The 25,770-nt window shown below is 45.6% G+C and overlaps 1 protein-coding gene across 3 annotated transcripts in view; it reads left to right on the top strand.

The window, feature by feature from the left end:
* Positions 1-521: 521 nt before the first annotated feature.
* Positions 522-25,770, top strand: part of TTLL11 (tubulin tyrosine ligase like 11) — a 268,751-nt gene continuing 243,502 nt past the window's right edge. Inside the window, exon 1 of one of the 3 annotated variants that reach the window (XM_061433420.1) lies at positions 522-1,765. In XM_061433420.1, coding sequence (XP_061289404.1) covers positions 1,337-1,765 — 429 coding nt within the window. In that variant the 5' untranslated portion in view covers positions 522-1,336. The remainder of the gene's footprint in view (positions 1,766-25,770) is intronic. The other 2 variants (XM_061433418.1, XM_061433419.1) reach the window with 2 other exon arrangements.

Raw genomic sequence — 25,770 nt, 5'->3', positions numbered from 1 at the left:
GTGGTTCCCTGAGGCGAGACGGGAAAGCCCTCTCCTTGGATTGGCTTTAAAACTACAGGGCAACCCCAAAAGAATTGAGTGCAGGGAGTGGAATAGGTATTTGTGTATTCATGTTCATATCAGCATCATTCACAATAGACAAATGTGGAAACAAGCCAAATGCCCACTGTCGAATGAATGGATAAACACGATGCAGTTTTATCCATACAATGGAGCACTATTCTGCCTTACAAAGGCATGCAATTCTGATAATATTACAACACGGATGAACCCCAAAGGCATTATGCTGAATGAATAAGCTAGACACGAAGGGATAAATGTTAGATTATTCCACTTATATGAGGCAGTTTATCAAATTCATATAGACAGAAAGGAGAATGGAGGTCCGGGGGCTGTGAGTTAAGAGTTTAATGGGTACAGAGTTTCAGTTGGAGAAGATGAAAAAGTTCAGAAGATAAATGGTGATGTTTGCACAATGTGACTGTGTTAACGCCCTTGGCTATACCTAAAAAAATGGTTAAAATGACAGATTTTATGTGTATTTTATTGATACAAATTTCTTTCTTAATGACATAATATGAAAAGGGGTTGGTTGATGCCCTCAACTAAACCGCGAATCTGCAGGTTTCCCATGGCTGCCCCATTCCTTTGCGAGCTCCCTGAGAACAGGGAAAGGTGTCCCCCCCTCTCAGTCTGGGGGCTCTCCCAGGACGAGAAAGCGATTTCCTCAAACGAGCAGCCGCTCCTTGAGGGTCTGGACTTGTTATCTCCATCATCAGGCTGAGATTCTTTCTGAGGGTGGAAGTGCCTAGAATGGATGAGGTTGTGCCTCCTCCATCGGATCAGGAGTTATCCCGGTGAGTGCTCGTGGAGTGGAGGAAAGTGGGTTTCCTGTTTGAAGTTATCGTCTCTCCGGCCCAGTCCCGGGGCTCAGAAGCCCTGCAAGCTCCGATAGCTGGTCCACTCTCAAGCTCATCTCCAGCGTGTCGGCTCCAAGTTCTGGGAGCTCAGCAAACTACCCAGCGTGTTGGAGTGGGCGGGCCGAGGCCGCTTCCGCCCTCTTCCAAGATGTCCGCCGCCGCCTCTGTGACAGGCCTGACCACGTGAGCAGTCTCGCCTATGAGGTCGCCGGGCCTGTGACGGCGATTGTCCCTTCTCGGGCCCCGTCCAGTGGGCGACTGCCCTTGTCAACCGGAGCCTGAGCGATCATGGCAACCGGCTCGGGAGGGGAGCGCGCGGCAGCGGCGGCAGCGACGGCAGTTTGGTCGGGGGCCGGGGCGGCGGAGCGGCGGCGGCGGCGGCTCCGTCACTGGCGTTGGCACCAACCCTGAGGGCCATGCTGCGGGGCAGCCCCGAGAGGGAGCTGGCGGCCTGGTGGGAGGCGGAGGCCGTGGCCCCGACCAAAGCGCAGGCGGCGAAGGAGCAGGTCCGCGTGGACCCCGGCGCGGCCGGGGAACCCGAGCGCAAGGCGGGGGAGGAGCAGCCCAAGGAGCCGGCCCCGGCGCCACCCTGCGCGGCCGAGGAAGGTGACGCCCGCATTCCCCCGCGGCCGCCGCCCACGCTGCCCGTGTCCCTGGCGAAGCCGGAGCCGGCGTCTGGCCTCTGCCCGCACGGGAAGTCTAGGATCAAGGGCCGCAGCTGCAAGCGGAGCTCGGGCCAGCCCGACGAGTACTGCTCTCTGCGGCCGGTCACCGTGGACAGCTCCAAGGCCAGGACCTCCCTGGACGCCCTGAAGATCAGCATCCGCCAGCTCAAGTGGAAGGAGGTGAGGCCCGGCCCTGCCGCGTGGGCACAGGGGGGTGGACTGGAAGACCTCAGAGGAGCCTGCTGGCTCAGGCTAGGTCTCAGGGCCAAGCTCCTGCTGTGCGCCACGCGTGTCAGCCTCTCACTGCTTCTCCTTCAAAGCCTAGCCCCCAAGTCACTTCCTCAAGACTGCTCTAGATCCCCCAGGTCGAGTTAGTTTGTCCTTCCTCTAGCTCCCCTGCAGCTACCCTTGGCTCCATGATCTCCAGCCATCAGCACTCGCCTCCCCCACATTGTAGACATTTGTTTTTATGTCTGTCTCCTCCAGCAGCTGTGAGTCCCTGAAGCCGTCGATCCTCTCTCTCTTTCATTTCTTCCTTAAGTTTTATTTGTCTAGCGTTTACTGGGTGGCCCCTTGAGGAGGTTGAACCCCTACTTTGGAGGCAGAAAGACTAGGGTCTCAGCATCATGTCACTTAGCTGTGTGACCTTGAGCAACTTGCCTCACTTCTTTAGCCTATTTCTTCCTCTGTAAAGTCAGGCTAAATGTACCTACCTCATAGTTTTCTTAGTATTAGAAGACTCACTGTGTATTATAATATAACCCAAGTCTGCAATAAATGGGAACTCATCTTACCACCCACTCCTCTCTCGTTTCCACCATCAACATCACATCACCGTCAGTATCATTGTCAACAGTGTAGGTGCTGGGTTTTTTATGTCCTAAGGCTTGGCATATAAACAGGCATCAGGAACTGGTGGGCAAAAGGGTGAGTGAAGGAATGGGTTATTTGTCCTTGAACTTATTTTAGATCTGGAAGGGGTTGGGCTGAAGCACCAGTGACATCCAGAGATAATCTGTTGTAGTTGATTGAGTGGCTGTGACTTTATTTGCAGTGCCTACCTGGTGGCTCAGACGGTAAAGCATCTGCCTACAATGCGGGAGACCCGGGTTTGATCCCTGGGTCAGGAAGATCCTCTGGAGAAGGAAATGGCAACCCACTCCAGTACTCTTGCCTGGAAAATCCCATGGACGGAGGAGCCTGGTAGGCTATAGTCTATGGGGTTGCAAAGAGTCGGACACGACTGGGTGACTTCCCTCACTTACTCACTGTTATTTAATGTGCTTTGGGGAGTGTCAGGATGTGGTTCAGGGTAGTCGAATCTGGAGGCTTGGACCCAAATCTGTAACAGACACGAGGACGCAGGACCTTAGCAGCCCTGGGCCTTGGCTAGAGAAGACTTTCAGGAATGGTATAATGAAGGTGGAACATGCAGAGAGATGGCCACAGACAGAATTAATGAGGTCAGAGGATTGCTGTCCCAGCAGTAGGAGTCATGTGGTTTGGAGGGGAGTTGAGAGTCAGGCAGGGCAGATTTCCAGATAGGGAGGGGTTAGCCATTGAGTAGTCTGATTCCAGGTGTCAGGGCCCCCCAGCCCTGGGGCTTGGGGATCAGGGGAGGGCTTTCATGCCCATGAAATCTGGAGAAAGTGAGGGTGGCTCCCAGGACTAGGTGTCTGGGTTTTGGGACAGGGTCCTAGGTCAAGGTGGGAGATATGAAGACCAAAAGGAGATAAACATGGAGAGCTTGTCAGTACCATAGCCCTAATGAAGGGAGGATCCAGGGGCTGAGACCAGGCCACAGAATGAAGGAAGGCTGATTGGCCCAAGCATGGCCTGTACTTAGCTTAGCCCTGGGGCAAGGGTTGGGGAGAGACACACAAAACTGGCCAGATCTCAAGAGATGGAGCCATTCAGACTCAGAAATAAGCAGCCACACATGCTGGTCCAGCTTCAGTCACTCATTCTGTAAGTGTCCGCTATGGATGCTGGGCCCTGCGAAGCAAAGATGCTTAAGATGTAACCCTTGCCTTCAAGGACCTCCAAGTTCAGTAAGTGATAAGACACAAGTAAGAAATCACTGCAGTAGTTACAGGGCCTCTGCTGCTGCTCCTGAAATGCTCCTTTCCCAGCTGTTGCCATGGCTTTCTCTATCACTTCAGACCTCTGATCAAATGCCACACCGTCAGAGAGGCCTTCACCTGTATCCACCCCCCACCCACCTGAACTGATGCTTGCTCTTCTATATTGATTTTTTTCATAGCACTGAACTCTAGTGACACTGGATTTTGTATTGGTTATTGTCTGTTTCCCTCACTAGAATGTAAGCTCCATGAGGGCAAGGGCCTTGTGTTATGTACTGCTGTTTCCTCAGGTGCTTGGCACACAGAAGGTGCTCAATAAATATGTGTTGAATGGATGAACGCCTTACGTGATGAGTGTTTCTGTGTCTGTGTAAAGGTGTACCTGCTCTAGGAGGTAGAGGAGCGTCATGTCAGGGCCATGTCCTGGAGGAGAGAGCCCCGAGCTGAGTTCTGGGAATTATTTATTATTATTATTAGGGATCGTTGATTTTGGATCCCTGGCACAGGGGGTGGGACAGACAGAGCAGAGATCCATTCGGGGGTTCACACCTAATTCGGTAGGGCTGGGTCACAGAGTGGGCGGCAGAATGGTGAGAGCAGAGGCAGGAGGGGTGAGCAGGGGTCAGGTCGTGTGCCACGCTGTGGGATGTGGACTCTTTGGGAAGCCTGTGTGAGCCACTACGAAACCTTAAGCATTTTCCATTTACCTGCCTTGGGACTTTGGCAAGTGAGTTCAATTCTTTAAGCCTCAGTTTGCCTGTCTGTCAAATGGGAGTGGGTCCAGCTAGGTCCGTGGTTCCCAGTCTCTCTGCTGCTGCAGCCACATAATGGTAGTGTTAGTCTGTGTGAGGCCCTCGTGCTGGTGAACTCGAAGGGGTGAGCGGTTTCTGAGGTGCTACCCGTAACTGTTCCCTCCAAGCCCTGCTTTACCTGTTCTCCTGCTCATACTGGTGTGTAAGTGGAGATGCTCATTCTAGGATGTTTTAACATAATTTACTCCCAACAGGACTTTACTATTAGAGGTGTGATTATTTACCTACCATCACGCTTCCCTGTTTGCCTGTGAGGTCCTGAGGACAGGAGTGGTTTCTGACTTGCGTCCCTGATGCCCAGCAGGTGGTGGGTGATCCATAAATGAATGAACGGATGACTTAACCACAGAGCTGACATCTCATCTTCACACCATAGAATGTGGAGTTCGAAAAGTGCCAGGCTAGGAAAACTTGAAAGTTCCTTCCAGGTTTAAACGATGATTATGGTATTCTTAGTACCTGCAGCAAAGTTGGCTTCATGAGAGGTAACATCTATATATATATATATATAAACTGGGTACTAACAAAATGCAAACACAACGTCCCCAGGCTTGTTTCCCCATCTGTTACAGGGGTGCTGTTGGAAGGGTTTACCTCTAATGCTCAGCACTGATGTTCTAGCAGCAGGAACCCTGCTGGGGGCTGGGTTGCAAGGAACTGAACTGCAGCGTCCTTCGTATGTCATGCTGTGCTGTCACTTCGGGATGTGGGAGTCCCCAGCCAGCTGGCTCTGGCAGGGGTCAGGTGGGCAGCCCAAGTGAGAAACAAGGACATGAGTACCACCCAGAGTGAAAGGTCTGTGTCTCCTTTGCGAGTAAGTGGTGAGGGGCTCCACCACTGGGCCGTTCAGCAGGGCGGCACCGAGCCAGCGAGGGAGCTCCGCATTTGCTTGGCTTCAGAGCTCAATCCCCCTTCTTCCCCCACTTTTCTCTATTAACAGACACTTAACAACAGTAACCAGTAGTGACAGTGATAATGAACAACGATGATGAATCCTTCCACAGCCCTTCCCCTGTGCCAGGCGCTCTTCTGGGTGCGCCACATATAGCCAAGGATTTGATTCTCCCAACAACCCTTTGGTCTCCATTTCTACACAGGAGGAAATCGAAGTACCCAGAGGTTAACTTACACGAGGTCAGACAGCTGGTGAGGGGCAGAGCTGGCATCTGAAACAGGTTTCCATTCGAAACCAGCCTCCTGTTCTGTGCCCTTGCCACTGCTCCCTGCGGGCTGATGCTGGTGGACCCTGGGGGGTGGCAGGTATAGACACAAATGGGATTCTCTCCGTACCCTCCAGGGACAGACATGTACACTGACAATCGCAGTCCAGCCTGGGAGTGGAGTTGGGCACAGGGCATTCCATACAGAGGAGGAGCCAAGGCAGGGAGATTTGGTTTTATACACAGGATGGGGTGATGGCGGCTTAGAGAGCAGAGAGAGATGAAGAAGGAGCCAGATTGGAGGACGCTGAAGGCCATGCCAGGAAGCTTGTGCTTCTGGCTGAGTATGATCACAGATTCCTGCCGCTTATAGACCATGCTTCCCTTGCCCACGCTGTCAGTCTCAAGGGAGCCACACCAACTCTCTGAAACGATTCAGTTTTCAGTTGTATCCACTCGGTGAGGTCTAATGCAATGGTGCCCACCACGTTTCTCAAAGGACAGTTCATAAATGTGAGCTCTGCACATTTGTAGGTAAGATGAAAGTTTACTTTAGAAGAGCAAAATCATGTTTATAGAGTCACTGTGAAGTTGAGACGTGAAAGAGAGACATGGTTCCTCGCTCATAGTAGAAGCTCAATAAATATTTACACAAATGCGTGCTTCTCTTCTAATCATGTGAGCCTCTCTCTGCCTCTCCTGTATATTCTTTTTGCAGTTTGGACACCCTCATTAAAGAAAACCGTAGGGAAAAGACACCGTGGAGAGCAGATGCCACTGTTTTTGCGAGCTGCTCTCCTTGGAGATGTCAGTGTATACGTACGTGGTGGTGTCATGGACACCAGCTAACGTGATCAAGGGCGCTGAGAGATTTGATAGAGGGACCTTTGTTGATAACAGTTGGCATAAGCCCTATCCCAAGATCTATTAGGGCTCCCCTGGTGGCTCAGTCAGTAAAGAATCCGCCTGCAATGTGGGAAACCTGGGTTCAATTCCTGGGTTGGGATGACCCCTGGAGAAGGGAATGGCTACCCACTCCAGTATTCTGGCCTGGAGAATTTCATGGACAGAGGAGCCTGACAGGCTGCAGTCCATGTGGTCTCAAAGAGTTGGACACGAGTGAGTGACTTTCACAAGATCTATTACAGAGTGAGCTCTTTGCTTCAAGAGTGTCCAAATCATGTGTTGTTTTCAGAAATGTATCCAGCCTTTCTTTGAAGCATGTATATACTTAGGATATCATCCTACTTACAACCTGCGTGATGTTAGTTACTGTCTTTGAAACATCATATTACATGCTAGGCTTTATGTTCTAAGTGCTTTCTGCTCATTAAAACTTATATAGAACACTTATTATGTATTATTTTATTTAATCCTCACAGCAGCCCTCTGAGGTGGATCCCATTACTTCCTTTTTATTTTTCCCCATTATTTCCAGTTTACAGCTGAGGAAACCGAGGTGGAGAGGAGGTTGGTTCAGGGGTAGTCCAAGGCCGCGCAGGCAACAGGTGTCTGAGCCATCCAGGGCCTGTGCGTACAGCCAGTACACAAGCCTCTACTGTCTTCTTTGCCAGTCCTTTGCTAAAATCCACCCTGCAAGGAGTTATTCTGTTATTACTATTCCAAGATAACATTTTTTTTTTTTGGCAGCACCATAAGGCTTGTGGGATGTTAGTTCCCTGACCAGGGTTGGAACCCGGGTCCTTGACAGTGAGAACATGGAGTCCTAACCAGTGGACCGCCAGGGAATTGCCCCCCAGATAACAATTGAAGAAATGGAATTGGGTTCAGAAGTGGGAGAGTCAGGGTTCAAACAGTCTGCCTTGTTCCCAAGCCCACTTTTCAGTGTGTTGTATAATCCTCCACTTCTGAACCCTCCCATTCCTCATCTGACTCATAACTCTCGAATGGCAGTGGTGTCACTTAGAACCAGGAGGCTGACGTTGCAAATAGGACTTAAAATAAAACATACTGAAATATATCCCGCCTGGCAGAGGGAGCCTTTGGTGTCTGCACTTTCCAAATCCTATCTCGTGGCTGCCCACGAGGGGAAAGAGATTCTGATGCATTGACTAGCCGAGTGGCCTTGCTCCTCTGCGGGGCCTGAGCCTGCTGCATGAACCGCCGTGTTGCAGACTCTTGGTGGATGAAGGCAGATTAGAAAATGAAAAATTGGATAGTTTAACCTTCCCCGCCTTCCTCATTTTAATGATAGTCATTGCAATTTACTTTCCAGTTTTTGAAAACAGCCTTGTTTAAGGACAGTTTATAGCCTACTGCATCCAATGTTCTCCTTCAACAGACATGTTATTTTAACACCTAGCACACTAGAATTTTTCCTTTGCAAGTTAAACTTGTCATGCCATAAAAATCACAATTCACTACCACTCCTACTTGAACAATACAATATGTATAAAAGCCTCATGAATCCACACTAATGCCTCTCATTTAAAAGACAGTGTATTCCAGGAGCTCATATTCCAGTTCTATAACTAGTACAAATTAAAATTTTAGTTTTTAAGCAGGTATTGCAATTGTTAGAGCAGTCTTCCGTGTTACAGAAATATGCTCTCTATTGTAAATAGCCTCGATTTTGGAAGTATTCCGGTTTTCTGTCAGAAGTTGAATACGAAAATTCAATTATACATTTTCTTTTAAATCTATCCCTTGAAAAGAACATATTATAAAAATAATTGGCCACTCTTTAAGTGGCTTCTCTAGACGGAAAGTAGTACGTCCTGGAGCTAGCAGGGACTTTGAAATTCACACAGATGGGTTAAAATCCTTGCCACTAATTCCTTGTGTGACCAAGCAGGTTGGGTCCTGCATACAGAACCACTCTGAGCGTCAGTTTCTTCAACTGTATCGGTGGGCCGCAGTGATTCCTGCTGAGTCCTTGTGAGATTAAATGAGGGGATGTATGTGAATTGCCTTCACCCAGTGCTGAGCACATTGTTTGCATTCAGTTAACGGTACTTTTCCTTTTATTGGGTAACTATAGACATTGGTTATTTGATTTTATATATGTATTTTAAATCAGAAGACAACTAGTATAGAATTCCATCTTCATATGTAGGTTACTGGTTAAACACACTTGACAGCTCATTTGAATCATTTGACAAATACTCTGAGACCTACTTTGTGCCAGGCTATATTTGAGTTCTTGGGATACAGCAGATAACAAACACACCCAGAGACCTCTGTGTGATAAGGGCAGGTACATTTTGCACAAATATCAATGTGATGTAGTTTAGGTTTAAAAAAAATTTTAAGTTTTTTTTTTTTTTTGATGTGGACCATTTTTTAAAGTCATTGTTGAGTTTATTACAAACTTTAAGTTTGTTAAAACTTCTGTTTTATGGTTTGGTTTTTTGGTCGAGGCCTGTGGGATGATGGCTTCCCGAGCAGGGATCAGACGTGCACCCCCTGGATTGGAAGGCAGAGTCTTACCCACTGGACCGCCAGGGAGGTCCCTAAAATTTTTTTTAAATAACACTGATTTAAAATTCTTTTCTTTTGAAGGCAATTATACTTTTAAAGTTTCGTGGATTTAACTGAACATTTTAAGGCTTCCATTCTGAGCCTGGTGCCAGTCTCATACTCTGGTATATTAACTATGTATGTCAACACTGGAAGTTTATTTTAGCTATTTGAGTGACATCAGTACTTAACTTTTGTGGTCATAAAACAAATAAGGAGGTTGTTGATGTGAACAGAGAAGCAAATTCCCTGGGCCGATGTCTTTACTTCTTCCTTCCATCCCTAAGCAGCCCTCCCCACTGACCCTGGAAAGACCATACCAGACATGGGTGTGAAACTTGGCTCTGTGGCCCCGGCCGAGTTCCTTTACATCTCTGAGCCAAAGGCTCCTCATCTCTAAGAAAGAGCATAAAATAGGTGGTAGGCTTGTGAGGATTAATTCTGAAAATCTTGAAAGTGTCTGGTACTTTCAAATAAGAATACCCATTAGTTGGCTTTCCCTCCGATGAATTTCCATGACATTTTAATTCAGTTTTATAATACAAAATGGATGGCATCAACAGGCAAATAACCTTATTGCGTTGATTAGTTTTGAACCCTCCTTTCCATGTGGTTGCTCCTCTGCAGCCCAGTCATTCCCTGAGATTCCTCCACAAAGGCTGTGGTTTTGCCAGAGAGAACGATGATGTTGTTTCTCTGTTCCAGATGGACTGACATCTCTCGTTCTGCATCACATCATATCGGGTCCTGCCTTCACAGCTGCCTTGGCCGCCATTTGCGTGCATGTTTGTTTCTCTGCATGTTTGGGAACCGTCATCCAGTAATTTTTATAAATGCTTCCTAAGTCCTAGCTAGCAGCCATTTGCTGATGGCTCCTTCTCTTCCCCCATCTGCTTCTGTGTCATATGAGTAAAACCTTTGCACCCTTAATGGAGCTGAAAGAATAGGGCGGTTTGTCTCGTGTGCATCCCTAAGTACAGTGTTACTTTTCAAAGGAGCCCTTCAGTCCCTCTGCCTAGAACTCTTGCAGAGGCCAGTTTTCATATTCTGTTCCTTATGGTCACGGGGAGATTTTATTTCTCTTTGTGTTAGAACTGCAGTTATTGGAATTTTTAAAAGCAACAATCTAAAAACTTTTGGACATCTTCCATTATTTACAAATACCTTGTGTTCAAATTCTAAAAACAATATGTGCTTATGAAAATTTATATAATTCCCAAGTATATAAAGTAAAACCCCAGAGTGCTTCCCACCAACCCCCCCCCCCCCATTCCCTGCCCTTTCTGTCTCCCATCCTATCTCTTTTCCTTAGGGTAACATCAAGATTACAGTTTGGTATGTATTTTTCCAGACATTTTTTCTTATTCCTGTGTGTATCAGGACCACTCAATTGTGCTGGAGTATCAACAGAAGTACAACAGAAGTTTCCTTCTTGCTCACACTTAGGGGTGGGGGTGTGGGGACAAGCGTCTGCCACCATCTTGATTATCCAGGGATCCAGGCTTCCAGCTCGGCACCTGCTTCAGTGAGTCACCAGGAGGAAGGGAACATGATAAATGCCACGCCAGCTTTTAAGCCTTCGACTCGGAGGTGATTGTGCTCACGTCTCATTTGTCAAAGCAAAATCCTTAGCCTGGTGAATTTCAGTGGGGCTGGGATGTACAGTCCTACCATGAGTGTGCAAAGAGAATCAGAACATCCTGCTAATGACCACCAACTAGACATCATGTGTAGAGACACAAGTGTGTATATATATAAATAGAAACAATTTTCATGTTATTTTAAATGCCACCATCAGTGTATATGGTGTCTGGCAAGTGCTTCTTTAGCAGTACTTTGTGGACATCGTTCTCTGTTAGTACATACAGGTTCATTTCATTTTGCTAACAACCAAAGAGCCCATCTGATGGATGTACCACCATCAAATGTATTGATGGATGTGTTTCTGTGTTTTGTTTGCTATTACAAAAGATGGTGCAGTAAACATCCCTCTTCAGACATTAAGTATTTACTTGTGCAAATGCTTCTGTAGGACGTGTTGGGTCAAAGGTTATGTGCACTTTGTATTTTGATAGTTATTGTCAAACACTACTGTCAAACACCAGTAGTGTTTGAAAGTGCTTGTCTTCTCATATCATCTCCAATGCTGTATCCTGTTAATCTGCTAAATCTTTGCCAAACTAATAGGTAAAAATATGAGTTTTTAATTTACATTTTTGTGATTGTCATGAGGGTTGGGATTTTTGTGTAGGTTTTTTAGTCATTTGTACTGTTTCATCTGTGAAATACCTACATGTGTATTTTTTGTTCATTTATCTTTTGGGTTGTTTATGTTGATATTTTGTGTGTTTATGTTTTTCTTATTGGTTTGTAAATATTATGAGTGGTTACTTTTTTTCCCATTTGTATTGTAAATATTTCCCCTGCTGTTGACATTTAGACATCTAATACTCATTTGCCTTGCATAATTTACATTATTATAATTTAAAACATTTTTGTCTCGCTAGTCACTAAAAGCAATCTCTATTGTTGACTTGTTAGCTTAAGAAGGCAGAGGAAACACAATTTCATCCTCAAGTGCTATTAAATTCTTAGAGAATTAGGAGGGCGTTAGGAGAAGGCAATGGCACCCCACTCCAGTACTCTTGCCTGGAAAATCCTATGGACGGAGGAGCCTGGCAGGCTGCAGTCCATGGGGTCGCTAAGAGTCGGACACGACTGAGTGACTTCACTTTCACTTTTCACTTTCCTGCATTGGAGAAGGAAATGGCAACCCACTCCAGTGTTGTTGCCTTGAGAATCCCAGGGACCGGGGAGCCTGGTGGGCTGCCGTCTATGGGGTCGCACAGAGTCGGACACGACTGAAGCGACTTAGCAGCAGCAGCAGCAGTGGAGGGCGTTAGAGTCTTACCTTTCAAGGAACTAAATATTTTGGGGACTGTCACATACATTTATCTCAGTTGACTTTTACTTTGTGCAGTAAGCACGGTAGACTCCTTATTTCTGTTTCACAGGTGTCAGTGTGGAGTGGAGTTAGGTTTGCGTTTGAATCCCCACCACTATTAGTCTGTCACAGGGGGCATTGTGATACTTGTCCCACGTTAATAACATACGTAACCATATTCCAAAGTCAGTATGCAGTAAGTATGTCATCTGTTTCAACTCTCCCCTTCTTCAAAGGTGTTAAGTCACACACTGCTTGGAATTTGAGGGCAGAGTCCTGGCTCTCTGGCCACATCTTGTTCAGTGGATCATACTGTTTCCCTAAGTGGGGTATGATTTCCTGGCTCTTGGAAGCAAGACCACTGGAAGTTGGTGTTTACTGAAATCGTTCAGTGCAGGACTGGGCTTTGAGCCTGGTTGTTAGTTTTATTTAAAACCATATTTATCACTTATGTAAATCATCCTTGTACATTGCTTAAATATTAAAAATTTGCAAAAAATAGAAAAAAAACCATTTATCATCCCACCACTGAGATGCAATGACTTTTTATTTTGAAGAATTTGACTCCAATATTTCTTATAGGCATATATTTTTATATTTTATAAAGCTGATAAAATTATGTTAATGTTTGACAAAGCTAATATTATTTTATATTAGTATTAATACCCACATTATAAACATTTTTCACAGTATACAAACTTGTCATAAATGTCATTTTAACTGTATAAAATATCTCATTCAGTGAAATGTATTTCATTATTTATTTCCATATTATTAAATGTTTAGATTGATTTTTCTGTGAAAAAATTTATGGTTTAGTTTTTTCCCCTTTATTTCACATTATTTTAAGACAACTTTCCAGAAATGAAATAATTAGGTTAAAAGGCATATACATCTTAAGGCCTTTGGAATGTATTACCAAACTGCTTTCCAAAAAAGTTGTAGCAGTTAATAGTGTATGAGAGTTCCTGTAAGTGCTAAAGTTTGAAGAATATAATGACAAATATTGGGGAAAGAGTGAAATAAATGAATCTTCTCTTTGTCTTTACCAAATCTAATTCTAATAATCAGTGCCTAGCTCAAAGCAGTGCATTTTGACATGGCTCTTTTGGTATAGTCATTATATGTAAATCAAAATAGCCATATCAAAATATAAGCCACTTTTAACTTTTCAAATAATGTTTTCAGTGGACATGCTTGATTTTCTACCCATCCCTGACCCTCTCCTTGTATCTGGTTTTTTATCCCACCCCTGTTCTTCTACCCGTGAGGTAAGGCTTGGACATTGCATGTACAGTTGGGCAGGGAAACTGCTGGAAGTCTCCAAGGGCATTTCTTGCTGTTGCTGCTGCTAAGTCGCTTCAGTCGTGTCCAACTCTGTGCGACCCCATAGACGACAGCCCCCAGGCTCCCCTTCCCTGGGATTCTCCAGGCAAGAACACTGGAGTGGGTTGCCATTTCCTTCTCCGATGCATGAAAGTGAAAAGTGAAAGTGAAGTCGCTCACTCGTCTCCAACTCTTCTCGACCCCATGGACTGCAACCTACCAAGCTCCTCCATCCAATGGGATTTCTTAGGTTTTGTCAAAAATACCTCTTGTGTGAAAAAAGGCTACATTAAGAGCCAGTTAAAATGTCATGTCATCATTAGCCATTAGGAAAGTGAATATCAAAACCACAATGAAATACCACTTTGTATGCACTAGTGTGTCTGTGATAAAAAAGACAGATAATAAGTGTTGGTGAGAAGGTGGAGAAATTGGAACCTTCGTACACTGCTCGTGGGAAAGTAAAATGATTTGAAGAACAATTCTGCAGTTCCTCCAAGTGTTAAACACGGAATTGCCCCATGCCAGCAATTCACTCCTAGGTGTACACCCAAGAGAACTGAAAACATAGGTCCACACAAACACTTGTAGACTAATGTTCATAGCATCATTATTCACAATAGACAAAAGTGGAAACAACCAAAGGTCCGTCAGCTGAAGGATAACTAAAATGTGAAATATCCATATAGTGGAATAGTATTTGACGGTAAAAAGGAATGAAATACTGATATATGCCACAACATGGATAAGCTTTATAACGTGTTAATTCCACATGTTAGTTCTGTGTTACAGTGTTAGGTGAATGAAGTCAGTCGCAGAAGGCCATGATTCCATTTGTATGAATGTTGAGAGTAGGGAAATCTTTAGACACAAAGTAGATTAATGACTGCCTAGAGCTGAGGATGAGGGAGGCTTTTGGTGGGAGGAGTGAGGAGTGACTTAGTGGGTACAGGATTTCTTTTTGCGGTGATGAAAATGTCCTTAAATGTGTTGACTGATGGTTACACGACTCTATGACTATACTGAAAAATGTTGAATTGTACAGTTTAAATGGGTGAACTGTATGATCTGTGAATTATATTTCAATAAAGCTGTTGAAAAAAATGCTGTCTGCTGATCCAGTTCTCATCATTGAACAGTACTTGTCTTCTCGGTAGTAATTGGAAATATGCTTCAGGAACTCAATTTAGTCCAGTGCCTCCTGTTGTTAATTCCACATGTTAGTTCTGTGTTACAATGTTGCCTATTAGCAGTACATGGACTCCTTGGATACCTGTATCTAGCAGAATCCTGTCCTGGTGACATAAAGCAGTGGCAGCTGTAACAGCACCCCAGACTTGCATGATAAGAAGGAGTTTTGTTTTTGGGGGGGATTCAAACATTTGCCTGAAGAATAAAGTTTGGTCTGGTTATGGAGGCTCCATTATGAAGCCCTTCAGTGATGTTGTATTGCACGGCAATTACAAGCATGGGCTTTTCAGCCTCGTTGTCACTGTTTTGAACAACTGTGTTCAGTAACTGTTGTACACTGTGTAACCCTGGAGAAATTTTACTCCAGGCCTCAGTTTATCTGTGGAATACGCATAATACAGTTATGCCTCATGGAGTTGTTTTGTTGCCAGAGTTTATATAATCATGTAAAGTAAGTAAGTGAAGTCGCTCAGTTGTGTCTGACTGTTTGTGACCTCATGGACTGTAGCCCGTCAGGCTCCTCTGTCCATGGGATTTTCCAGGCAAGAATACTGGAGTAGGTTGCCATTTCCTTCTCTAGGGAATCATGTAAAGTACTCAGTCTATGAATACTTGGTACAGTTGACTATTTTTTAATTCACATTTGGCCCTAAGCTGCTCTAGATTCCCTTCACATATTCCATGCCTTGAACTTTATCTGCCAACACCACACTGAGGACATCTTGAACCTTCATGCTGGGCCATTTGCCTTTGTTCACATTTTCCTTTTCCTTAGAATGTCCCTGTCCTTTCTTTGGCTAACTCTTACATTCTTCAAGTATCTCAATTGATAAGTTTTCAAAGATCATCTCCACTGTAACTTAGTTTTCTGTTTCATGGCTTTCTGCTGTTTATTTCTTTTCTTTGACTTTTTAAAGTTTATTCTCCACCCCCCCCACCCCGCCCCTGACATTAGGTTGGATGCTTATTCTACCATCTTCTAATAAAAGCATTCAGGACTACAGACTTGCCTCTTAAGTGCTGCTTTAGCTACACCCACAAGTTTTGCTATGTAGCATTAAAAGAATCACCCTTTAGTTCTATATATTTTAAATTTTCATGAAAATTTTTTCTTTGACCTACAGGTTATTTGGATTATGGCTTTCTGAGTTTCTAACATATGAGGTTATTTCTTCTTACTTTATTATTAATTTCTAATTTAATGGCAGTGTGGTTAAAGGATGTTCTTTCTTCTTTCTTTCTTTCTTTCCTTCCTTCTTCATGTCCTCTATCTTTACTTTTTTGTTTTAATTTTTTTTCCTTTATAGCCTAATACATGGTTATGTATGTGATTAAAAGTGTGTATTCTCTAGTTACTAAATGCAGTATTTTATATATGTACATTAGATTATCTTGTGTATTGCACAGTACAAATTTTGTATCCTTAATATTTTTGTCTGACCTATTAATTACTTGAAGAATTATATTATTAATAACATTTCCCTCTGTGATTATAGATTGCATAGCTTTTTTAATTCTTTTTTTTTTTCTTTTTCCATTTTCCCCCCATACTAGTCTGGAAGTTATGCAATCTGTTTTTGTTCTTCTAGGGGTTATCTTAGAAAACTTAATATGTGTAAGATTTTTGCAAAGTAACTTTACTCTCCTTCTAATAACACAGGGATCTTAGGATGCTTTCGTTGTGGTTGCATTTCTCCTGACTTATGTGCTCTTGTTGCCCGATATTTTACTTCTATTATACTGTGTCTTTGTTTTGACTTCACAAAGTAGACATTAACCTTATTTTACCCAGTCTCAGTGTATGTTAGATTTACCCACACGTTTACCATTTTCTTTGTTCATTATTCTGTTTTACAACTCAGACCTGCTGGGATTATTTTCTTTCTCCTGAAGGTAATCTTTTAGAAGTTCTTTTAGTGAGGAATTGGGCTTCTCTGGTGGCTCAGCTGGTAAAGAATCTGCCTGCAATGCGGGAGACCTGGGTTTGATCCCTGGGTTGGGAAGATCCCTTGAGGAAGGGAATGGCTATCCACTCCAGTATTCTGGCCTGGAGAATTCTATGAACTGTATAGTCCATGGGGTTGCAAAGAGTCTGACATGACTGAGTGACTTTCACTCACTAAGTAAGGGACTATTTGTAGTAGACTAATGTTTTTTATTTGTTCAAAATTACATCTTCATTTTGCCCTCACTCTTGAGAGAGAGTATTGCTGTGCAGGCATTGCTAAGTTAATGTTTATGTGATCTCAGCCTTTTGAGGATACGCCACTGTTTGGTTGTTTAGTTCCTAAGTTATGTCTGGCTCTTCTGTGACCCCACGGACTGTAGCCTGCCAGTCTCCTCTGTCCACGGGATTTCCCAGGCAAGAATACTGGAGTGGTTTGCAATTTGCTTCCTTGGGGGATTTTCCTGACTCAGGGGTTGAACCTGCGTCTCCTACATTGGTAGGTGGTTTCTTTCCCACTGAGCCACCAGGGAAGCCGACATGCCATTGTTTAATCGTTTCCATTTTTGCTGTTGAGAAGTCAGCCCTCAGTCGGTTTTTTTTGAGCCACCAGGGAAGCCCACATGCCACTGTTTAATCATTTCCATTTTTGCTGTTGAGAAGTCAGCCCTCAGTCGGTTTTTTTGTTTGTTTGTTTTGCTCGTAAAGTGTCTTTTTTCTTTCTGCTTGCTTCTAAAATCCTCTTTTTGTCTTAGATGTCTTCAGCGTCATTAAGACTTCCTAGGACTTATCTTCGGAGAAGGCAATGGCACCCCACTCCAGTACTCTTGCCTGGAAAATCCCATGGATGGAGGAGCCTGGTGGGCTGCAGTCCATGGGGTCGCTAAGAGTTGGACATGACTGAGCAACTTCACTTTCACTTTTCACTTTCATGCATTGGAGAAGGAAATGGCAACCCACTCCAGTGTTCTTGCCTGGAGAATCCCAGGGACGGGGGAGCCTGGTGGGCTGCCGTCTGTGGGGTCGCACAGAGTCGGACACGACTGAAGCGACTTAGCAGCAGCAGCAGCAGGACTTATCTTTTCTGCTTGGGATTTATTGAGATTCTGTTTATTTGTTGAGATTCTTGTTTCTGAGGTTTGTTATCTTTTATTAATTCTAAAAAATTCTCATCTGTTTTCTCAGTTGGTATAGTCTCTCACCCAATCTTTCTCTTCTCTCTTCCTGGAGTTCTGAGTTAGGTATTTGTTAGACTTTTTTTTTAATGGTGGGCTCAGGCTTCACAGGTTATACAGTGGTAAAGAATTTGCCTGCCAATGCAGGAGACCCAAGAGGCATGGGTCCGATCCCTGGTTCAGGAAGATCCCCTGGAGCAGGAAATGGCAACCCACTCCAGTATTCCTGCCTGGAGAATCCCATGGACAGAGAAGCCTGGCGGGCTACAGTCCCTGGGGTCACAGAAGAGTCGGACATGACTGAGCACACACACACGAATGTTCCTTGGAATTTTAATCTCTGATAATTCTTTGAGGTTTGGGTTGAAAGTGAGGATTTTCATCTTTTGCAGCTGCCCCAAAGGGCTCTACTAACCCAGAACACTGAAAACCAAAGTTTAGGTGTTAGGTTTTTCCAGTTATCGGTGTAATTGAGCTCTGAATCCAGGCTTGCATGAGGAAGGTGTTACAGTGGCAGTCTGAAAGGAGACTTCTTTCCTTCTGTTTCCCCTTCCCCGAGCCACAGCCTTGTAGACAAGGCAGGTCTTCTTCTACTTCACCCTCTGAGGATACAGCCTTGCAGAGGGTCTGGCTTGATACGGAGTTTCCAATGTGACTCCCATCTTGCCAGCAGATGATATTCAGGGGCCAGACTACATGCAGAGGTTAGACCATTGCCTATTGCCTATGTACAGGGGAAAAGATAATTCCACTTACGTTTTAAAAAGTTCACTCTGGCTGCCCTACAGAGAATGGGTTAGAATTCCAGAGTGGAGGCTGAGGCAAGTTTGGATGCTATTATAGACCGCAAGGAAGAGACAGTGCTGCCTGGGCCTGGATGGCACGGCAGGTGGGGTGTGGGGGGTGGGGGGGTGTGGTGGCGGGGGAGGTTATTGATTGAGATGGTCTTTCTCTTTCCCTAGATTTTCAGTAACAGGCTTTCAGTAACAGGGAGCTTGTCTTATTCATCTTTGAGTCCTTCATGCCTGGCACACAGAAGGCATTCAGCAACAGTTAACTGAATTGAACTGTGTAATTAGGAATGGTTCTAGTTCTGTTTTTTTGGACTGCCTTCAAAGTGACTACTTTCTTTAAAGGGAAATGACATAAATGCATTCAGGCAGTGAACTCGTCCTGTCTCTGGCATTGTGAAGCTCAAGTCGGAAATGGAGAGCCAGCTATTTGTAAGCCCCTGCCAGTCATCTGTGTTGGCTGGGTTTTCTTTCCATGATAGCATAGTTTTCTTTTAGCCTCTGCACTTGTTCTTTCTTGAGGAATCTTAGACTCTCCTTGAAACTACCTACATAAAGCCTTACCATCGTACAGATTTTTTTCTTCCCTAGGCAGGTTGCAAAGATGTTTCTCTAATGATATGTTATAACTGTGAAAACCTCTGACTCCTAAGACATTCTTTCTGGGAAAAAGTGTTCTAAGGAACAAAAGTGTATCTAACGAACAAAAGGAGAGGCAACTGGTCCCTGCTGGGTGACAGTTAAATAAGCTTCAGCTGGCCACTTAGGACCTCTTGTTCTGAGAGTTTAGGCATTACTGTTCCATTAGAAGGGCTTCCCAGGGGGTGCTAGTGGTAAAGAACCTACCTCCCAATACAGGAGACATAAGAGACGCAGCTTCAATCCCTGGGTTGGGAAGATTCCCTGGAGAAGGGCTTGGCAACCCACTCCAGTATTCTTGCTTGGAGAATCCCATGGACAGAGAAGCCTGGTGAGCTACTGTCCTTGAGGTCACAAAGAGTCAGACACATGTGGCACACTCATTCCATTAGACTAGAAGTGTTTCTAGAGAAACATTCAGAAAACGAAGATCATGGCATCCAGTCCCACCACTTCATGGGAAATAGATGGGGAAACAGTGGAAACAGTGTCAGACTTTATTTATCTGGGCTCCAAAATCACTACAGATGGTGACTGCAGCCATGAAATTAAAAGACGCTTACTCCTTGGAAGGAAAGTTATGACCAACCTAGATAGCATATTCAAAAGCAGAGACATTACTTTGCCAACAAAGGTTCGTCTAGTCAAGGCTATGGTTTTTCCTGTGGTCATGTTTGGATGTGAGAGTTGGACTGTGAAGAAGGCTGAGCGCCGAAGAATTGATGCTTTTGAACTGTGGTGTTGGAGAAGACTCTTGAGAGTCCCTTGGACTGCAAGGAGATCCAACCAGTCCATTCTGAAGGACATTTGCCCTGGGATTTCTTTGGAAGGAATGATGCTGAAGCTGAAACTCCAGTACTTTGGCCACCTCATGTGAAGAGTTGACTCATTGGAAAAGACTCTGATGCTGGGAGGGATTGGGGGCAGGAGGAGAAGGGGACGACAGAGGATGAGATGGTTGGATGGCATAACTGACTCGATGGACGTGCATCTGAGTGAACTCCGGGAGTTGGTGATGGACAGGGAGGCCTGGTGTGCTGCGATTCATGGGGTCGCAAAGAGTCGAACACGACTGAGCGACTGATCTGATCTGATCTGATATGATTTTAAATTCTGAGACCTTGAGGATTTTTATTTAAACAAATATACATTGTTTGCTGAGCCCTAAACCCTGTGCAAGGTACTGGCTCTAAAAACACAAACACCATCCCAGACCTTGACCCAGGATCGCTCCTGGCCCACAGTGTACCTTTTGTGTGAATTAGAGAAAGGTGTCCTCTCCTCAACAACAACGAATTTGTTGTTGAAAGTCCAGCAAATGGATTAAGGACAAGTGAATATCATCTATTAAATAATATGTGCACGATATCATAATGAAGTACTTACTGATCTAAACTTAGAATTCAGAAACATTCTGGCACAATACACATCAGATGATTGAACTACAATATGAAACTTCAGGTGTAGCTAGTGTGCTGATACCAATGAGGGATCTTTTTCAGAAGCTGAAAGTAGGGATTTCCCCAGTGGTCCAGTGATGAGGACTCTATGCTTCCACTGCGTGGGGCCAGGCTTCTTTCTGGTTGGGGAACCAAGACCCCACATGCCATGACCAAAAAGGATTTTAAAAGTGAAAGTAATCACCACTTATATGTTAGAAGTAAAAACAGACCTTATTTAGAAATACAGTCTGTTTTAGGTTTTATTAGATCAACAGTATTGTGATAATCTAGTTTGTCAAAGGGGAACAATATACATTGTCTTGTTAACATGAGACACTTGACGATCACATGCCAGAAAATTCTCATCATAAATATAAATTGGCCCAAACTAAATCAACAGATTTAGTCTGTCTGTTTAGCAAACCAGAATATTTCTGAATTCCCAGTTTAAATCAACAGATACTTTCATTGTAATAATATGTAAGTATTATAGCTTATATTTGTTATCATCAATAATCCATTTGTTGTAAATGTGAAATGTGAAAAGTACTGTATTCCAGATACTAAAGATGCCTGCACATGGACAGCATCACCACATCCTTGGGCATGGCTTAGATGCCACACATGGTGGCCTTGGGAGGCCCCGTCTTGGGGCTGGTGGTTCCAACTCGAGGGGCTGGTGGTTCCAACTCGAGACGCTGAGTTCTATTAGAAGTATGCACGAAGGTGCTGGGAGACAGAGGGAGGCGGGATGAGCTGAAATGGGAGGTATTGGCAAAGGCCGCTGTGTGTGAGAGGCACTCAGGTAAGTAAGGGGCTTAGTCTTTTGGACATATTTGACTGTTAGAAGCCTCGAAGCCTTCTTTCTGGGTTCCTGCTACATTCTGTTTAAGTGAAGTAGCCTGGCTGAGCTCCAGACTAGCGAGGCGCTTCTCTTTTTAGATGCTCTATGTTGACCTGTCCTCCTGCCTAGCGTCTCCTGTCTTCTGTCTCCAGGTCTCTGCTTTCACAGCACGAATCGACTTTATTTTACGACTTGTTTTCTTTCTTTCCCACTCAATTTTAAATTCAACCAGTGGAAGGGCTTCCCTTGTAGCTCAGTCAGTAAAGAATCCACCTGCAGTGCAGGAGACCTGGACTCGATCCCTGGGTGGGGAAGATCCCCTGGAGAAGGAAATGGCAAGCCACTCTAGCATTCTTGCCTGGAAAATCCCATGGACAGAGGAGCCTGGTAGGCTGCAGTCCATGGGGTCACAAAGAGTCAGGCACAACTGAGTGACTAACACTTAATTACTTAGTGAAAGGGCCAATATCTGTCCATATCTGTTTGTCACTCACACTCCAGTGTGCAATGGCCAGAAAATAAGCTTCATAGACATTGGCTGAAATGATTTTTTCATCCATTCCTGAAACATTACCTGAACTCTTTATTTTGTGCCATGGACTCCGTTGAGCCCTGAGTGAGCAAAGAAATGACACCCCACGGGCCCCTCCTGTCAGGGAGCTCACTGTCTGGTTACTGCACCCCCATGGAGGAACAGCAGTGTGAACAGGGGTGAGGTGGGGTAGAGCTGACTCAGATGCAGGGTCGGTGAGGGTCTCCCAGAGTAGGGGTCTCTGAGCTGAGTCTGGAAGGAAGAGAGGGGTGAGCAAGGTTTTGGGGGTAGAGGTGGGCTGAGGGTTCAGCATGCATGGCTGCACAGTGGCAGGTGAGAACCCGGGCAAACATGTCACTCGGGCTGGAATACAGGATCTGAGGAGGGGAGAGCAAGGGAACCTGTGACCTGAGAGGTAGGCGGGAGCCACGTCCTCAAGGTCCCATCTGCACGCTGAGAGCTGGAGCCACTGGAGGGACTTCAACACGTGTGTGTGTCTGTGTGAGAGAGAGAGCTGCTGCTGCTGCTGCTAAGTCACTTCAGTCGTGTCTGACTCCGTGCGACCACAGACAGCAGCCCACCAGGCTCCCCGGTCCCTGGGATTCTCCAGGCAAGAACACTTGCCATTTCCTTCTCCAATGCATGAAAGTGAAAAGTGAAAGTGAAGTCGCTCAGTCATGTCCGACTCTTAGCAACCCCATGGACTGCAGCCCACCAGGCTCCTCCATCCATGGGATTTTCCAGGCAAGAGTACTGGAGTGGGGTGCCATTGCGCTCTCTGGAGAGAGAGAGAGAGAGAGAGAGAGAGAGAGAGAGAGAGACAAAAGCCACACATCTAGATCAGAGCCCTCTGTGTGGTGTGGAAGGCCTGTTTAGGTGTGGTGAACTGGAAGTAGGGAAAACCTCCCCAGCGGCAGAGAGAGACAAGTCCTGGTCAAGTTGCAGCCTCTGGTGAGTGGCCGGGGCCTGGTCAGCGCTGAGGTACTGTGTGACCGGCCAGCACTGGCCCTCACTGCAGGGTGACAGCAGAATTACTGCCGTGCTTTAGGGGGCCTCCCAGCCACCCCCTGAGGCCAGGCGGGTAGACCTCATTAGCTCCACATCACAGATGAGGAAGCTGAGGCGGAGGCCCACACCCAGGTCTCTGTGGACGCCAAGTCCAGTGTGCTGTCCTGCACTCCAGGCCGGGGGTTTTGGGGGAGCAGACAGCCACGCTGTCAGAGGATTGGCTCCCTGGAGCCTCCCTCCCCTGGGGACCGCTGCCATCCTTTCTTACGGGGGTGGGGGCTCAGGCGTTCAGCCATGGGGGCATCTCCGGTGACCCTCCAGGCATTGAGAGGTGGAGGCACCCTGGGACCCGCGAAGCTGTCTTCACCAAAGCAGTGGGGAGAGATTTGTGGGCTCCTCACACCTCAGTGCCTGGGTACCACGCTGCTATTTAATAAAGGCCTCGTTGCTTGATGGGCCATTAAGTAAACAGTAATATATTTCAACCTCGTTGAGGAGGAAGACGCAGAGTTAAATCAAATTCAGGCTGTGTGGAGATAAAAGAAGAGGCGACGCCCAGGCATGGCTCTCCTCCTGAGGAGAAAGGGAAGTGGACAAGCATCATCCAGGGTCCGCCTGGGGCCAGGCGCCAAGTGGGAGCTGCCTTACTGGTTGCAGCGGGCAAGTGGACCTGGGGGTGGCACTGGAACCCCAGCCCTGGTCCGACCCCACGGCGACTGCTCCTCCCACTGCACCTGCCTCCACCAGAAAAGCACTGACCCGCTTTTGTGCAGAGGACGAACAGTGTGGGTCAGCAGCGTCCACCCGTGTAGACCTGCAGCGCCCAAAGGCAGGAGCTTGTCTGTTTGCCCTGGCACACACAGCCTGGGGAGTCTGGCACGTCCTTGCCACCCGGGGCAGGGTGTCCCTGGCCTTTCCGCACCTTCCCTCTGCCCTCCCTTCTGTCTGGCCCTGCTGGAGGGCCCTTGTTTTATTATTTGTTATTTATTAACAAACATTTGTTAAGGCTGAGCCAGACAGACCACCACTCTATTAAGTCACGTATTCCTCAGAATAACTCCGCAGAGAGTGTGTTATTAGCCCCCTGTGCAGCTGGGTAAAATGAGGCTCAGAGAAGTTCATGACCTTGTCCATCTCGTAAGTGGTAAGGGCTGGAATTTGAACCCAAGTGTTTGGATTCTGAATCCATAACCCCTCCCAGATGAAAGCCAAGGCTTGTGGTTTCTTACTGTCTTGCTGCTTCAGTTCCTCTAGTCAACTCCTTAGTGATGACACCAAATTAGCAGCATGTTGCTGAGCCTTCTGGTGTGGAAATGGATCCTGTTTTGACAGCAGTCACAAAATTATACTGAGAAGACACTACTTAAATCCAGTAGGAAGAGCCGGTAGAAATCCATAGAAAATCTGGAAGAGAGGGAGACCATTTTATTTGGCTGACTGATGGATCTCTAGAGAGTTTTTGTTTACTTTTTGCCCATCTGTTTTCCTTTTGAAAGGCTAAATTACTTCCAGGAGCTCCACCCAGTTCCTAAAAATGTCCAGGCGATTACAATTGTAAACTGCCAGCGTGTTGGGTTTTTGGTTTTCCAAAGCCATGACTCAGCGTTATCTCAAACTCCGTCTGATCCTACGAAGCACCTGGGGCATTTGTTAAACTTTGATTTCCCAGTAGGGGTAGGACTGGGGCGAATCTTTCTTTTTTTAACAAGCCCCTGTGGACTGATTCTTCTGATCAGACTAGCTTGGGAAACACGCAGTATCATTGCTGGGAACCAGCTCCACTCTGTGGACTGTCCCTTTCAGGTTTGAAGCACAGCTGGTCACATCGTATTTACAGTCGGAAAGCACAGGATTCAGAGCCCCAGTCTGACCCACTGATACATTGTGTTGTCTCGGGCACATAGCTGAGCATTCGCCCCTTGGGATGTCTGCTGCTTCCTGTACCTGGAATCAGGAGACTGTTTGCCTTTCTCTCCCACCTCTTCTCAACTCCTGTCCTCTTATTCTTTTTTTTTCCCCCAGTGTACACACACACACACACACACACACGCACATATATTTAATTTATTTTTTATTGGAGTGTAGTTTGATTTACAATGTTGTGTTAGTTTCTGCTGTACAACAAAGTGGATCATTTATACATCCATCCAGTCTTTTTTAGATTCTTTCTCCATTGAGGTCATTACAGAGTATTGAGAAAAGTTCCCTGTGGAGGTCCTTATTAGTTATCTATTTTATTTTTTAATTTTAAAAATTTATTTATTTAGTGGCTGTGCTGGGTCTTTGTTGCTGCGAGGGCTTTTCTCTAGTCGTGGCAGGCAGGGGCCACTGTAGCTGTGGTGCGCGGGATTCTCATTGCAGTGGCTTCTCTTGTTGTGGAGCTCAGACTCTAGGGCGTGCGAGCTTCAGTAGTTACAGCGCGTGGGCTCAGTAGTTGTGGTTCTCGGGCTCTAGAACACGGACTCAATAGTTGTGGTGCACAGGCTCGGTTGCTCTGTAGCATGTTGGGTCTTCCTGGACCAGGGATGGAACCCATGTCTCCTGCATTGACAGGCTGATTCTTTACCACTGAGCCACCAGGGAAGGCCCTATCTATTTTATATATAGTAGAATATATGTGTCAACCTCAATTTCCCATTTTATCTCTCCCTCTAATTTCTGTGCTGGTAACCATAAGTTTGTTTTCTGTGACTAATTTTGTTTTGTAAGTATCTTCTCTTGTACCATTTTTTTAGATTCCACGTACAAATGATATCATGTGATATTTGTCCTTCTCCCTCTGACTTACTGTACTCAGTATGACAACCTCTAG

This window comes from Bos javanicus, chromosome 11 (genome assembly GCF_032452875.1).
Source record: "Bos javanicus breed banteng chromosome 11, ARS-OSU_banteng_1.0, whole genome shotgun sequence".
NCBI classification, from domain to species: Eukaryota; Metazoa; Chordata; class Mammalia; order Artiodactyla; family Bovidae; genus Bos; species Bos javanicus.
This window is presented reverse-complemented; position numbering and strand designations above follow the sequence as displayed.